General features: G+C 41.2%; 1 protein-coding gene across 2 annotated transcripts in view; it reads right to left on the bottom strand.

Annotated features, from left to right (window-relative positions):
* Positions 1-6,027: 6,027 nt before the first annotated feature.
* The window catches only part of LOC121302076 (E3 ubiquitin-protein ligase NEURL3-like), an 8,021-nt gene continuing 1,497 nt past the window's right edge, over positions 6,028-12,551 (bottom strand). Inside the window, exons 2-4 of one of the 2 annotated variants that reach the window (XM_041231886.1) lie at positions 8,122-8,664; positions 7,854-7,964; positions 6,028-7,454 (exon numbers count right to left, since the gene is read on the bottom strand). In XM_041231886.1, the coding sequence (XP_041087820.1) occupies positions 7,279-7,454; positions 7,854-7,964; positions 8,122-8,545 (711 nt within the window). In that variant the 5' untranslated portion in view covers positions 8,546-8,664 and the 3' untranslated portion in view covers positions 6,028-7,278. The remainder of the gene's footprint in view (positions 7,455-7,853; positions 7,965-8,121; positions 8,665-12,551) is intronic. The other variant, XM_041231885.1, reaches the window with a different exon arrangement.

The following is a 12,551-nucleotide window of genomic DNA, read 5'->3' as shown; positions in this document are numbered from 1 at the left end:
CTTTCTTTCTTTCTTTCTTTCCTCTGCTTTCACCTCTAAATTTAATACTTTAAAAAAAAACAACTCTCTGCCCGACCCAGGCCTAACTCAGACAATCACCCATTTGTTAGTTATCTCTGCCCTGTCACACTACCTGTCTGCCTGCGTGCCTTTGGCAGCATCTGCTGCGAGTCTGGCAGGAAATGGAACCAGCTTTCAAAACCTCTCTGAACTTAGGGGCCGGGGTTCAACGTCAAAATTGTGCGGTTTAAACAGGACTACAATATTTCAAAAAGAAAATGCAAAAGGCAAGCTATCGTTTTTGGGCGCGTGACTGCTGTACTGTTTCTTTTAAAGTCAAGGTTTGAGAGCAAGGCGTCACAGACAGACAGCAGTGTTAATTCACTAGCCTCTTGTGTCTAGAGACCTGGGTTCGAATCTAGCTGTTTGGATCAAGAGTGAAATGAGTCTGAGTCTCAATCAATCATTCAGACAGATGGTGCACATTATAGTCAACTTGCTTAAACTTGTGTCAGTGCACCTTTATTGTGATTACATGGCTATTGTAATCTTTATACTGGAACTACTGTATAGAAGATATAGAAAGCTTGAGTTAATGCTGTTTAATTCTATAAGAATTTGCTGACATTATTTTAGCATTGCTGCTGTCAATAAATGTGTCCATCGAAAATTGTTTTCATTTTAAAGTTGGTAGCTTTAACAAAATAAACGTTGATGCGACCGCGGAAAGACGACAACCTTCACATTGAAGTCTCCTGAAACAGTGTCTCACCGATTTCAGAATAATTTGGCGGGGGGGGGGGGGGGGGGGAGTGGGGGGGGGGGGGGGGGGGGGGGGGGGGGGGGGGGTATTATTATGCGTACATATGAAGCAGAATTTAAAAGTATGACATTTGCAGTTTGCAGACAGGAACAAAAATGATGCGTGTTACATGTTTTTTTTTTTTTTTTTTTTTTTTTGCTTCTCCAAAATAAAAAACAGATCTGTTCTGAGCATCAAAAGTCTGCATCCGAGTCTGGACTCACAGGTGTGATCGGTTTACAGTTTCTTGTCAGCAGATGGCTGTGTTTCCCCCTCAGAAAGAGAATAGTGAAATACCAACAGACCGGTCTGTGTACAAATGAATGTGTCAACTTTCCTGCACCCAAGCCCCACCCTGGAAATTCCACTTGTGATGTAGGGAGATTGTAGGCACATGTAGGGAAAGCGAAAGAAAGGAATACAACCCTGCAGGAAGGCCAGATCGCTCTAATAATAATATTTAATTTGTAAACTGAATGGTTGCCAGTTGAGGCTGCAATGTGAGCAGGGCACACAGGGCATTATACTGAGACATGAATAGCAATATCCTTTCATTACTTGAACATATGTGCTCTTTGTATTCTCAGTGTAAAAACGGGTTTCAAATCTTGACATTTTGAATTTCCGCCCGCCTTTATAGAGGGCGATTCATGGACAGCAAAGCGCCATGGGGCAAAACAATTACAGCACATGCCTGTCTCTTTTCAAATAGACAGGGCTGTGAAGCAGCCTGTATCTCAAAATACTCAATGCTTTATACTCTATATAGTTCAATAACAATAACTAAATACTGCAGGCCAGATTTTAAAAAGCATTTGCACTCCAGTCTTTAATTAACTTTATGAAAGGAGAAAAAAAAAAAATCACAGAAATGTTTCAAAATGCGAAACCAACACCTTTTGAATATCAAAGAGAACTTGGATTATTTGACTTGGTTCTGTTTTTGTAAAATAACCAGGCGTTACACCTCTTTAAAAAAAACAGGACTTCATTATAGCACAGAGGAAACTCATTATCTGATTCCAACAATGTACAGGCATCTGAGTCACTTCACTATCAGAGTCTGCTATTGTGTTATACATTATAAAAATACATATTTGAGCAACACAATACAATATTAATTGCACATACAATATTTACACAGTTCACAGTGCAATAGCAGTGGAAATTCCCTGCAGGAGTCGTGCGCAGTGTGTACCAATGCATTCATTTTGGTAACAGGTATTCAGTCCTCTTGCATTAATCAGATCATGGCTCATGCTTCAGAGTGTAGAAATGCATGATTGCAGGACATGCCAGATGACTCACAACAATCTGCAAGACATGCTATGGTCTAATTGAAGCGACTTCATTGGAATTCAGTATGAAGAAGTGTTTTTGATAGAGGAGGCTTGGTGGTCCAATGGTTAAAGAAAGGGCCTTGTTATTAGAATATTCCCACTTCAATCCCAGCCACTGACTCACTCTGTGTGACCCTGAGCAAGTCACTCAACCTCCTTGTGATCTGTCCATTGGATGAGATGCACAGCTGAGGTCCTATTGGAAGTGACTCTGCAGCAGTAGTTCACCCCCTAGACTCTGTAAGTTGCTTTGGATAAAAGCCTCTGCTAAATGATTAATTAACAGTCAAATGCTAAAGTAAAAAACTGCTGGAGTAGAATTATTTGACACGAACTGCTGAAAGAAACCAATTCAATGGCAAAGGTTTCCATTAAATGTATTTTTAAAATTACAATTAAAGCATTGAAGACGCTTAGAAAGTTGATGCGAGTTACTGAATTTACAATTTAATTTATTGTCCTATTTCTAAATATTCCACTAATGCATAGTTTATAGTTGTGGAGGACTTGACATCTTTATTTTAAAATCTTGTGTTTTTTGCTTTGCTTCCCTGAGCGACATTAAAATGGCGTGTTGCTAAGGGGTGTAGCAGGAGTGGTCCTGTGTGAATTACAGAGAGTTATCGACAAAAGGGGAGGACACTGTTGACCTCCAGGTGAAACCGTCAGGACGTGAACAAACCGGAGTTATAAACTTTTACCAGTAGGGAATAATAACCATAAAGATAAACCAAATAGCCCCATGAACTAGGATCTGGCAGGCACTTGGGTTTATTTTTAACTGGCTTTATCAGGCACGCTGTAAAAAAACACAAACTGTATTCCGGTAATTGGATAACCCTAATCATCTTTTATTTATTTTATATTATTTTGTAACACATGGTTTATGGTAAGGCTTTCGTCTGTTTTAGTTTCGCTGTCAGTTATCCTTGTTGTTCTTATGATGACATTGACAGAGCGCCAAGTTATCAACGAGAACTGCCAGAGACTCTATACAGCAAGGATAGTTGCCGTGTTTTCAGGGTTGAGGCGCAGGAAAAGTAAATCAGCCAAAAGCACCATTTCACTTTTAATTTGTAATTCCCAGCACTCATAGGTGAAATGTAAACAGTAAGAGAAATAAGTCGTCAAATTAAGATAAAAATGTCCTCCTTTTATCCACGCATATGCATATTACAGGACACCCGAGTTTAATGACAATTAACTTGTTTCCTCAACATGGAAATACACTATTATGACCGTTATATCATTATAATACTGCAATTATTTAAATCTAATGTTTTAAAATAAATACAAAATTTTATCTTTTGCCACGGACGAAATATATATATATATATATATATATATATATATATATATATATATATATATATATATATATATATAATAAATTTAGCATGTGTGGGATTTGAAGCTATAACCTTCCATTTGCAAGCGTGTTGTGTTAAACTGTCAGTGTTACACAATTCATTGAGAAATTAATTCAGCTATCTGTGGTCCTCACTGGACAAAAAGGAACGTTCATTTCTGAGAATTAGCTATGCTGATGGATAGCCTATATATTTGGTAAAAGTAAAACATAAATAAATAAATACATAATATAAATATTGAAATAAATGAATACATAGACATTTCTTTCTTTTTCACTATCAGATATAAACTCTTCCATTTAATACTGTATGAAATGAACATAAATACTTAACAGTTCAATTGTATATTAGTGAAGATTATTGTACATAAAGATTATCATGCATTTATCTCCTCTCAACCAGCATGTCTTTGGACTGGGAGAAAACCAGAGTACCAGGAGAAAACCCACACAGACATGGGCAGAACATGCAAACTCCACACAGACAGACCCCTAGGCCAGAATTGAACCCAGGACCCTGGGGCAGCAGCATTAACCACCACGCCACCCTAAATTGTAAACAGGAACAAAAATGATGTGCGTTGCAAGTTGTTGTTTTTTCTTTTTTTTTTTAGTTGTCCAAAATAAAACCAGATCTCTTCTGAGAATCGAAAATCTGCATCTGAGTCTGGACTCACAAGTGTGAGCTGATTACAGTTCCATGCCAGCAGATGGTGATGGTGTTTCCCACAGAAGAAGAAAAGAGAAACACCAACAAACCGAACGAATGTGGCAACTTTCCAACCCCCAACCCAAAGCTGGAAAATTCCACTTGTGATGTTCAGAGGCTGTAGGCACACCTTCAGCAGGAAAAGCAAGGGAAAGGAAAGCAATACTGTAGGTTTCAAATCTTAACATTTGGAATGTCCACTCGCTATGATTCACAGACAGCAAAGCGCCATGGGGCAAAACAATTACAAAACATGGCTGTTTCTTTTCAGGATTACAAATAGACAGGCCTGAGCAACATATCGATTTCTTCAACTTCTTTTGTGAAAGACAGCTATGGGGAAATTACTGACAGTGCAGCAGAGTCATGACAAGTATCCAGACAGGCCAAAACCACACAGAGCTGAGTCTCAGGTAGTGTTAATCAGCAGCATCTCATGGCAGGGCAAAGGCAGAACTCAGTTCAAACAAGTCCTGTGCTGTCTGTGATTCACTGTGTGCTTGGCAATAGGAATGCTTGGTGTCGAATTCTTTAATTCTTGCATGCATGGCAACCTCATATGGGGATGGATTCACCCTCGCCCCCGCAGTGGTGGAACGACCTTTCTACGGATATCAGGACTGCCCAGTCCCTGACCACCTTCAGGCACCTCCTCAAGACACACCTGTTCAGACAACACCTGTAAAACGCAACTCTCCCCTTCTGGACAATATAGCACTCTGCCTTTAATGCACTTTAACATGCACTGATCTGCTCCCTGTTTTACTGTATTTAATCCTGCACTGAACCCAATCTGTAGTATCTTGTATTTCACTTGCACTTGTATCTAAACCTGATATAACTATCAACAGTGTTATCTGCTCTTGAACTGCCCCGATAGCAAATCATACAGTGTTTTGTATTTGCTCTTATTAGGATTGAAGTCATTGTATTTAGTATCTTGCTCTTAACTGGACTGTAATTCTTGATATGTATTTTTTGTATGCAACTGTAAGGGTGTTTGCTAAGAAAAACAAAATTAATGACATAATGAATCAATTAATTGATTAATTAATTAATAATAATAACAATAACAATAATAATGGATATAAAAAAACCTCTTCTTGTCTTAATATATCTGGGGACATATGAAAGACTAGCAAACAAATGCAAGATGAATTGATATGAGACTGCCATTTTCTCCCCATATAAAGCAATGGGAAAAAAAAAAAATCAATAAAAAGTATATTTATTATGTGTTCAAAACTACCCCCCCCCCCCCCCCCCCCCCCAGATATTTTTAATATTTAAAGCATGAAAGGGTTCAATGTAAGTTTTCAAGTAAAATATATTAAGAAATTTACACTCCAGAGAGAGACAACCCTTGCCTGGATTAAGCTAAGTGAGAAAAGTCTAGGTTTGACCGTGCCATAAACAGACATTCATTCTTTCATTCAGTCTTTTTCAGCTGCATTGTAAAACTTTGATCTTCATTAAATAGTTAAAGAAGGTGACTGGAACAAAGTCCTGCATTGGAATGGTCCGGGAGAGAGGAGGTCAGCTCTTCTCTGCTATTGGAACAGGTGTAGAGTGAAGAACTTCTTTATGGATGACACTGCCCCTGCAGGAGGTAGGAGGTACTGTAACGGGATGTGAGATCGTTAACTCCCTCAGTAAATGGCTCCCATTACTCAGCGCAGTTGTTTGGGATCGATAGTGAGGTAGCTGGCTAACGCACAGCCTCTTCTAGCTTATACACTATATCACTTTAGACTTTGCTTTGAATAGCTTTTCAGACTAGTTAGTGCTTACGGAAAAAGACGTGCTTTTAGAAACAATTAACAGTGTTTATTCACAATGGAATTGTCCTTCCCACAACGCTATAAAAAACATGATAACAAGTAACAAAATATTCATTATTTACAATGTCATTTTTTACAGCATTACTACACTTAATGCAGTACAGTAACATATCAATACACTGGGGGTTCTAGAATTTCATACAGTGTACATGCAAACTGATATGTGGTCACTGTGACATTCAATGGGGTGTAAAGCAGCCTGTATCTCAAAGTACTCAATGCTGTATACTCTATATAGTTCAATAATGATAATAACTAAATGCTATGGGCCACATTTTTAAAAGCATTTACACTCCAGTCTTTAATCAACTTTATGAAAGGAGAAAAAAAAAAAAAAAAATCACAGAAATGTTTCAAAATGAGAAACCAACACCTTTTGAATATCAAAGAGAACTTGGATTTTGTTTGACTTGGTTCTGTTTTACACCTCTTTAAAAAAAGAAACAGGACTTCATTAAAGCACAGAGGAAATGCTTTGAAAACATGTCTACTGCTCTTAATGTGGCATTATCTGATTACAACAATGTACAGGCATCTGAGTCACTTCACTATCAGGGTCTGCTGTCATGTTACAAATTGTAAAAATACATACTTGAGCAACACAATACAATATTAATTGCACATACAATATTTAGAGCCAATATTTACACAGTTCACAGTATGCGTGCAATAGCAGTGAAAATTCCCTGCAGGGGTCGTGCACGATGCGTATCGATGCATTTACTTTCATAACAGGTATTCAGTCCTCTTGCATTAATCCAATCATGGCTCAGTGTATATAAAGTCATGGCTTGTCCCATCCTACCAGTTGCAGGACCTGCCAGATGACTCGTCACAATCTACAATGGTCATGAAGTAAACAAACTGGAGAGTCAACAGGTTTTGAGTGCAGTGCATGGTAAAGGTTGGACGAGCATAATTCACAGAGGAATCATGTTTCAGTACACGATTGTGGGACACGGCTTTTAAATAACTTAGAATTTTTTTGTAATATCTTCAAATTCAAATGCCCTGGACAGAATGTGGAGGAATGGGCTTCTGGTACCTTTGTACCTTAGCCACTACAGAACCACTGTCTGTGAGTCTGTCTGTCTCTCTGCCTGCGTTGCCATTCAAATGATGGATTGGGGATACAGCAGCAGTTTATCCAGGGAATCCCATTTCTAGAACCCGTCCAGTCTTCTTAATGCTTCACTCACTCCCAGTCCCAGTTGCGATCACTCAGATTTGGAGCCGGTTAGCGTGATCTCAACGATAAGTTTCCGACATATAGGACATGTTCCGATACGGTCCCACACGCTGTCCGCACACGGGACACACATGCAAGCGTGACCACACGCGAGAACGGTGTTCACGGGACTGGAGAGGCAAACCACGCAGACTTCATCGCCCCCTGCAGGACAAACAGAAACAGTACCGCTGTTAGAATCAATATAGAATTATAGTGAGATGTAAAGCTGTGTGAAAACAAGGACAAGTAAGGAACTAATTTTAAAAGAAATCAGTTGTCCAATATTGAAACCTAAATATTACCCCACAGGTTTCAGATGGCACATATTAATATTTATGGCCAATTATAAAAACAGCACTGCATTTGAAAGCTATTCCCACCCCAGCTGTGTGTACAGAACAGTGTTCTTGTTATTGACACAGCCAGGGTGGAAATAGCACAGAACTCCTCTGTATTTCCGCACTCTGCAATGATGTTAATAGACTGGGCTTTGTGTTACTATCTCTGCAAAACTGCAAAAAAAAAGCACTTCTTAATTTCTTGGGGTTTTATTCAGCTGACCTGTTTGGGGGTCTGCTCTGAAGTGGAGGTTCACTGGGGTGTCTCGTCGGTTGAAGGGCGCGTGTCGAGGGCAGGAGGCTTGGGTGCCGAATGCACTGCTCTTCTTCGAGCCTGCGAAACCCCAGAAAATAAATAATTAAATAGAGATACGAGGGCGTGCTATCTTGGGCGATCTAGGTCCATCTTAAAATATCTAAGTAACCTTTAAACTTGTGGCATATGTATTTCTTATTGTACAGTAACTGTAAAAGTCTCTTTCCTTCCTCACCTAGTATCTGCAGTGAGCGTGTCTGTCCGTACACGTCCATCAGCCCCCACAGTGTCCTGCTCACATTGACCCCTCTGAGCAGCAGGAAAGTCTCTCCTCCGTTCACTCTGTACAGCACCTCCCCTTTCCCGTTCACCCAATACGTGATCCTACTCCCCTGCCGGGCGCACTCCTCCGGGATCGCCCCCGCCCAAAACCCAGACTGGGCCTCCAGATCGGGGCAGGCGTAAGGGGGCAGAGAATCGGGGTTCATGTGGGAGGGGCAGTGAGTGGTGAAGCCCAGCCGCAAAGCTCCTCTCCAGTACTCCACGCACTCCTCCACTCGCAGGGTCACGCGCTCCATCAGCGCCACCGGCCGGCTGGTGAACAAGAGGCCGTCACTGAAGGTGTCTCTCCGCTCCGCCCGGTGGTGGCCGGGGTGCATTGTGATCTGGGAGCCGTAGGTTTGTGGGTGGAAGCTCAGGGGTCCCAGGCACCATCTGTGGCAGTCGTAGGAGGAGGGTGTTTGGGGGTGTTGGTCAAGGCCGGTCCCTTTACAGTGATCTGCAACAAAATTTAAAAAAAATTCATGAGGACATTATACTTTTTTTTTCTTAAAGCAATTTGATAGCAGTTTTTAGATTTAAAGATTTTTTTGTTTGAAAACAAGTCAGTAAAAAGCTAGTGACTGAAAATTAAATTGCATCCAGAGATAGCAGGTCAGTATTGAATCTGGCTTAAGTAAAAATGAAAGAGTTTGGTTTGCTGTTTGTTCATAAAAAGACTGAACTATTTATTGCACAAATATAAAGTCATTCAACTATATAACTATACTATATTTATACAATAAACTTCCCTCCCTGTCCTTCAGTTCTAACCACTAGAGCCACACTGTTTCCCTCCCTCCCAGTCCCTCCTCAGCTCTACCCACTAGAGCCACACTGCTTCCCTCCCTCCCAGTCCCTTCTCAGCTCTAACCACTAGAGCCACACTGCTTCCCTCCCTCCCAGTCCCTCCTCAGCTTTAATCACTAGAGCCACACTGCTTCCCTCCCTCCCAGTCCCTCCTCAGCTCCGCTAGAGCCATACTGCTTCCCTCCCTCCCAGTCCCTCCTCAGCTCTAATCACTAAATCCACACTGCTTCCCTCTCTCCCAGTCTCTCAGCTCTAACCACTGGAGTCACACTACTTCCCTCCCTCCCAGTTCCTCCTCATCTCTAACCACTAGAGCCACCCTGCTTCCCTCCCTGCTAACCCTAACCCTAACCCTAACCCTAACCCTAACCCTAACCCTAACCCAGTCCCTCCTCAGCTCAGCTAGAGCCACACTGCTTCCTTCTCTCCCAGTTCCTTCTCAGCTCCGCTAGAGCCACACTGCTTCCCTCTCTCCCAGTTCCTCCTTAGTTCCACTAGAGCCACAGTGCTTCCCTCTCTCCCAGTCCCTCCTCAGCTCCGCTAGAGCCACACTGCTTCCCTCTCTCCCAGTCCCTCTTCATCTCTAACCACTAGAGCCACACTGCTTCTCTCCCTCCCAGTCCCTCCTCAGCTCCGCTAGAGCCACACTGCTTCTCTCTCCTGGAATACACAATCAGGTACACTAATATAATGCCAATCAGAGGTCTGTATACCCTGAAAGGATTATAAAATATCAAAGCGATGCCACTGCCTGTATTGCTATTAAAGATCGCTTGTTAAAATGGTACAAACATGCAGCCACTAAGGTATTATTCTGTATGTTTTCTGCTATTTTCAAAGGAGATTTTTACACTGGAATTGCACAGAGCAGACAATAGGACTAACGCTACAAGCAGTACAGACTTTGGGACACATAGGGTTAAAAAGGCTACACAAGTCGACTGAGTGCAGCTGACAGGCCAAGAGGAAACTGTTGCCTCGGCAACAGGAGGAGTAATCAGAAACCACAGGGAGAGTTCAGAAAAGCAACCGTGCATTGTGTCCTGAAACTAATACATCCCTATCCTATGTCATGATACAGCTCGGACAACAAACAGACTGAGAGAGAAGCCTTAACCCTTACAGCGAATGACTTTCAGTTGCACTGCGAGGGTAATGCAGACAGACAGGGGCACTACAATGGCAATTCCATTCCAGTTTTATCAGCCAGACACAAGTCCTTAGCCTCTATTTCTTTACCTACCACACTATTCTACGTTTCTATACACAACACGGTTTGTTTACATGTTCACAGAATAGTTTTCTCTGCAGGGAGACAAGCGCAGTCACCTATGTACAGTACAGTTAGCCTGTTTACATTGCACAAAGGTGCACAGATGTTGACATCCCAAATAATCCAAGCTCTGGTCATTACCTGCAGCAGCAGGAGGTCAAAATGAAATATTTAAGCTGTCCCTTCCAAAAAACTATAATAGCATTACAATACTATAAAAACACTGTGGAACTATACTATAGTAACATGAGAATATTACAGTACTGTGCTATAGCAGTATTATTGTGCTGTGTGTGGCTAATTTGTAGATTTTTTCTGTATCATTGTAGCTCATAGCAGAGCTATTATAATGCTATGAAATACCATCCGATAACTAGCTTTGATACAGCGCTACTATGAAGTACTATAGTGCTGCTATGGTGTCCTGTAGTATTACTATAAGATACTGGGAATTCCTATAGTACTTTCTTGGAGGAAATGCATTGTGTGGTATACATTTTTACCAGCAGGGAATAATAACCATAAAGATAAACAACCAATCAACCAAACAGCTCCATGAACTAGGATCTGGCAGGCACTTGGGTTTATTTTTAACTGGCTTTATCAGGCACGCTGTAAAAAAACACAAACTGTATTCCGATAATTGGATAAGGCTAATCATCTTTTATTTATTTTATATTACTTTGTAACACATGGTTTATGGTAAGGCCTGTTTTAGTTTCGCGGTCAGAATGCTATCCACTTGTTGAGATTAGTGTTCTCACAACAAAATAATGAATCCCTTGTTGTACACTTTGCAATAGAACTAAAGTACAAGATCCCAGGCTATACCAGACCTGTTCTATACAACTCAGGTAAACACCTGGGGCTGGTTTTAAAAAAAAAAAAAAAAAACATGTATCCTTTAATCATATAGACTTGCTGAGTGGATTTCTGCTAAACTTTATTGTTCCGTCTTAAAATATTGTTTTTTTGAAACAGGTAGAAATCAGATATCTTGCTAGCACTGTTTTGTGAAATTGGCCCCTGTGTTCTCTGTTTTTTTCTTTCCCGTGTTTTTCTGGTTTCTCTAGACATTTTTAACTGGCCAAAAATCTGTGTTGATCTGAGCAAAGATCAATGAAGTAAGGGGCTGGAGTAGGGTTAGAGCATTTTACAGCACTGAGGAATCCACTGGGGTTGCATGAACCCCTTACTTTTAGGGGTGATCCTGGTGTCAGAGAATATATGCCCCCCCGACCCCCTGAATATTTGTTCCCCCTATTCTTTTGTGACTAAGTATATCCATGCACATTCAAACCTAATTTAAGACCACTTCCTCTAACCCTTATCCCTATTGCACTACAAATACAAATTGTTAAAGTGATGTATATAATTAAATGATGGATTTGTAAAGTATGTGTGCTATGCGCACTATGCACGGCATGACATCTGTATTTAGAGCAAAAAGCATGTGTTTCATTAGAATAATGCCAACTCCTGACAAACGTGTCTAAAGATACATCGACTTGAGTGGGGTGTGGCAGCCTGGTTTAGTAAAACAACTGTGGAAGACGTATTAGAAAACTGGAAGAATGCAGAGAACATTGTTTTCTCTAAAGAAACCTATTGCTGGCACAGCCTTTGCAAAACCAGAGATGAATAATTGGTTACTGCACAGACACCGGCCCTGATACGGTAACACACTGTTTGTCTATCTCTGTGGTACTGCAATGGTTTCCCCCTTCGCACAGAACCACTGCATTGCCTTTGAACATAATTTGGGAAGGGTGCTTGGCACAGTGTGGTGCCATTCTACCAGTGGCAGCCTCGCCCCATTGTAGCTGCCCTTGTGCTACCGCTGCACCTCAGTAGAATACAGAGCGTTTGCATTGTAGTGCTATTGTCTGTCAGTCTGTAGTGATTTAATGGAGCTACTGTGAAGGTAGATCAGTTAGCGGTCGCGATAAATTAAACAACAAGAAAATAATAAACATGTTGATGACTTAAGGAGCACAATCTCTGAGTTATCAAGGTAACAAAATGATAAGATACAGCATTCGGAGCCAAAGAAGACAAGAAAAACAAGGAGGTGTGGTACACCTAGGCTGGGATAGAAAGGCACACTAGTCTTGCTGCTGCCTCCAGCCCTGGGATTTCCGAACTCTTACAGATCCAGGAGCTTGAACAATCGTTCCTCCCTCCACAGCTCCTATCAGTAAACCTTCAGGCCGATAGGTGAGATTCATGCTGTGTTGAGACGCGCGATCAGGCCAGAGCACATT

This window comes from Polyodon spathula, chromosome 29 (assembly GCF_017654505.1).
Source record: "Polyodon spathula isolate WHYD16114869_AA chromosome 29, ASM1765450v1, whole genome shotgun sequence".
Taxonomy (NCBI): Eukaryota; Metazoa; Chordata; class Actinopteri; order Acipenseriformes; family Polyodontidae; genus Polyodon; species Polyodon spathula.
This window is presented reverse-complemented; position numbering and strand designations above follow the sequence as displayed.